Below are 3682 nucleotides of genomic sequence, written 5' to 3' on the forward strand. Positions count from 1 at the left end.
TATTTTAAGAGAATTAGTGTGGTTTTAACGGTTTAAAGTAGTGTTGTGGAGCTTAATTTTAGGTTATTTGTTTGTGGGTGTTGATTGGATTATGGGTCGGTTTTACAAGTTAAAGACGGAGTCCAAGGATTGGTGGACCGAGAAATTATAAAGTCTCTTTGCGCGTGAATTGGGCGCACTATTCATGCGCGCATATGAAAGAGGAGGAGTTTGGCAGCAGCGAAATTCACGAAATTTATGACTGACGTTTGACCGAGGCGCGACTGAAGCGCGACCTACATTTGACTTGCTTCGTTTCTTTACTTTAGTCGGTTTGTTCCGATTATTATTATTATTATGTATCTTTTAATGAAAGCTGCGCGCATCCTTTATTATTATTATTATTATTATTATTATTATTATTATTATTATTATTATTTTTTTTTTTTTTTTTTTTTTTTTTATTATTATTATTATTATTATTATTATTATTATTATTATTATTATTATTATTATTATTATTATTATTATTATTATTATTATAAAAAGGATGCGCGCAGCTTTCATAGATAGAAAAATAAAAGTTTACATGAAATTGGTGGGGAGCCGAGAAACAATTTGGGCCCCCGCCCCCTTAGCAACAGCAAAGCTAAGTCTAGTAAAAATATAAGCGGCCACCCGAGCCCCTGCATCCTGTGATACCGAGAATTTCTGGATCTGCTTGAGCAAGGCAACAGCATCTGAACCCAGCTCTCCAAGCGAAGAGAAAAAGAAGGGAAGGAAACCATAACCAGCTACCGCGCATAAATCCCCATACTTAGCACACTTACGCTGAGCAGCATCAACGACAACCCGCCCGGGCACAAAATCGGTCATCCCAGTCTGAGTCAAGGGGGGAGACCCTGTCAAATCGACACACACATCACGCCCTCTGTCCTTGGAATAAAGCAGCAAATCCGCAGGACGAAGAGAGCCACCATGTCCGTCAACCAAACCGATATCAACCTCCTTGCCCGTAGAAATACCAGACCTATAGCAGATGTCGAATAAAGTGTCACGAACGAGGTTATGCCGATGCTTAACACCCACAGTACCAGTACAAGAAACAACGTGGTCCCCATAAACATCATCAGCGAGGTTATTATTATTATTATTATTTTTTTCCAAGAAGGTTATACTCATCTATATTTATCCACAATGGGGAAAATAAACGAGAAGGATCTTACAAAAAGCAAAACACCAACAGAAAACAACTAAGAAATAGGCTACTAGACTAGACTAAGTATTCTCAATCCAACATCGAAGCTGAGAGACACTGCTAACAGAGAGACAAGTTTTTAAGACCCACTTAAGTTGAGTGGCAACCTGATTAGGGCTCCTAATGCAACCTTTAAAGACACGGTTATTCCTCTCCTCCCAAATAACAAAAACCAAGCCAGCCAAGCAACTGGACATAAGAATAATCTTCCACTTTGGCGTGCAAGTCTGATGCAAAAGCCTATATAGCCAGTCCTTTAGATCAAGGGCAGACCAAGAACTAGGGAATCCAAGCCATTGAAGCATCAGTCTTCGAACATGCTGGGAATACTGACAACGAAAAAATAGGTGCCTATGAGATTCAGAAGCACACTTGCATAGACAACACCAGTTTACTAGAGGGTAACCTCGTGAACTGATCCTATCTATAGTAAAGAGAACTTTTTGATCAGCCTGGTAAGTACAAACTCGATGCTTGGGAAGAATCTCAGGGCATGACAATACTCTGGTCCAGCCAAGCTTCTGATGCTTAGGTCTAAAGATATCATAGGCTTTTCTGACTATAAAGTGACCCCTCAAGACACACGAGTTAAGTATGGCCTGGGCAGCATTCTGGTTTTCTGCAATGTCCAACAAGTAGTCTCTGGTTTTTAAGATAGCTCTCCAACTTTCAGCATGATGGGGTTTACTCTTAGTGGTCCAAATAAAGGACCCCAGCATGTTGTAGTCTCTGGACCATTGATCCCAAATACCCACCCTATCTTGGGTTAGCAACCAAACCCACCTGCTGAGTAGGGCTTTGTTCAAACTCATAAGTTCTTTGATATTAAGTCCACCTTCAGACCAAGGAAAACAGACGGATTTCCAACTTTGAAAGATCATTTTCCTTTTGCCAGTAGGGATTCCCCAAAAATAGTCCTTACAAAGTTTATTAACCAGTTTAGTAACAATCTTAGGAAGAAGGAGGGCTGAACACAAGTAGTTCTCAAGGCCAAATAAGACAGAGTTAATGAGCTTAAGTTCACCGACATAAGATAGGAGATTCCCAGTCCAATGATGAATAGCAGACTGAATCTTATCCACCATGGTTTTAAACATAACAAGGGGCCAGTTTCCCAGGATTAAGAGTGAACCCCAAATATCTAAAAGGAAAGCTCTCCTCAGAATAGCCAGTAAGGTCACCAATCTGTCTCCTAACAGCTTCATCCACCCCACCATAATAAATGCTTGTCTTAACTGGGTTAGCATGTAAACCAGATATCTTAGCAAAATCAGAAAGACACTGAGCCACTCCAGCAACTGAAGGAACATCTCCCCTCACAAAGACCATTAGGTCATCAGCAAAAATCAGATGATTAAGTCTGAGTTTAGCACATTTAGGATGAGATGATACTTGGGGGAGGAGGTGGAGTCCTCTCAATTGCCTAGAAAGAATTTCCATACTGAGGACAAATAAATATGGGGAGAGAGGGTCCCCTTGCCTGACCCCTGACTCGCCAGGAAAGAAACCTCTAAGTGCACCATTAATTTTCAAAGAGAACCAAGTAGATGTGATGCAACCAGTAACCCATTTGATAAATTGAGAGAAATCCAAACCTTGTAGCATCTGTCTTATGAAGTCCCATTGAAGAGAAAAAAATGCCTTTCTGATATCCACCTTGATTAGGCACATGGGGGATATTAAGCCTTGATTGTAACCCTTAATGAGATTCTGTGACATCATAATGTTTTCAAAAATATTTCGACCCTTGATGAAAGCTGCTTGCTCATTCCCCACTAATTCAGGCAAAATTTGCTGGAGCCTATTAGCTAAAATCTTGCTTATGTCTTGTATACCACAGAGCAACATGCTATGGGTCTAAAATCCTGGACACTTAGAGGTACCTCTTTCTTAGGGACCAGAGCAAGGAGAGTGGTGTTAACCTTTCTCATCATTCTCCCTTTTTTGAAGTATTCCTTAACTGCTAGACAGAAATAATCCTTAACAATATCCCAAAAATTCTTAAAAAAACCTGAAGAAAAGCCATCCTGTCTAGAGCTTTTATTAGAAGAGATACTAAATAAAGCTTGCTTAATCTCAGCTCTAGTAATGGGAGCAATAAGAGCATCACCAGCAGCTACAGAGACTTTAGGACCAGCTGAAAGTATTCTCTCTGGTATTGGCTCTACTAGAAGGGACCCTCGAAGAAGCTCAGTGTAATAATCAACAAAAGCACTGTTGACATTTTAAATACCATACCTGAGCATACCTCCCTTGTCCTTAATCATACCAATAGTGCTATGATGCTTCCTCAAGGAAACTTTAGAGAAGAAGAAACTAGATGGACAGTCTCCTTTTCTAATATTATGCACCTTAGCTCTTTGAAATAAGATGTCCAATTCCTGCTTGCTCAGAGCAGCATATTGCTTTGCCAAATCTTTCTCTTTTGCAAGTAGCTCAGAAGAG

At 40.1% G+C, this 3682-nt stretch overlaps 1 protein-coding gene across 1 annotated transcript; it reads right to left on the bottom strand.

Moving 5' to 3' along the window:
• Positions 1-1257: 1257 nt before the first annotated feature.
• LOC141601139 (uncharacterized) lies at positions 1258-2322 on the bottom strand. The gene has a single exon (XM_074421407.1). The coding sequence runs from the start codon at positions 2320-2322 to the stop codon at positions 1258-1260; it is 1065 nt and encodes a 354-aa protein (XP_074277508.1).
• Positions 2323-3682: the final 1360 nt, after the last annotated feature.

This window comes from Silene latifolia, chromosome 9, assembly GCF_048544455.1.
Source record: "Silene latifolia isolate original U9 population chromosome 9, ASM4854445v1, whole genome shotgun sequence".
In the NCBI taxonomy this organism is placed as follows: domain Eukaryota; kingdom Viridiplantae; phylum Streptophyta; class Magnoliopsida; order Caryophyllales; family Caryophyllaceae; genus Silene; species Silene latifolia.

Bases quoted from the DNA above. Each gene is read 5' to 3' on its own strand.
- LOC141601139 (XM_074421407.1), bottom strand. From the start codon at position 2,322: ATGGTGGATAAGATTCAGTCTGCTATTCATCATTGGACTGGGAATCTC.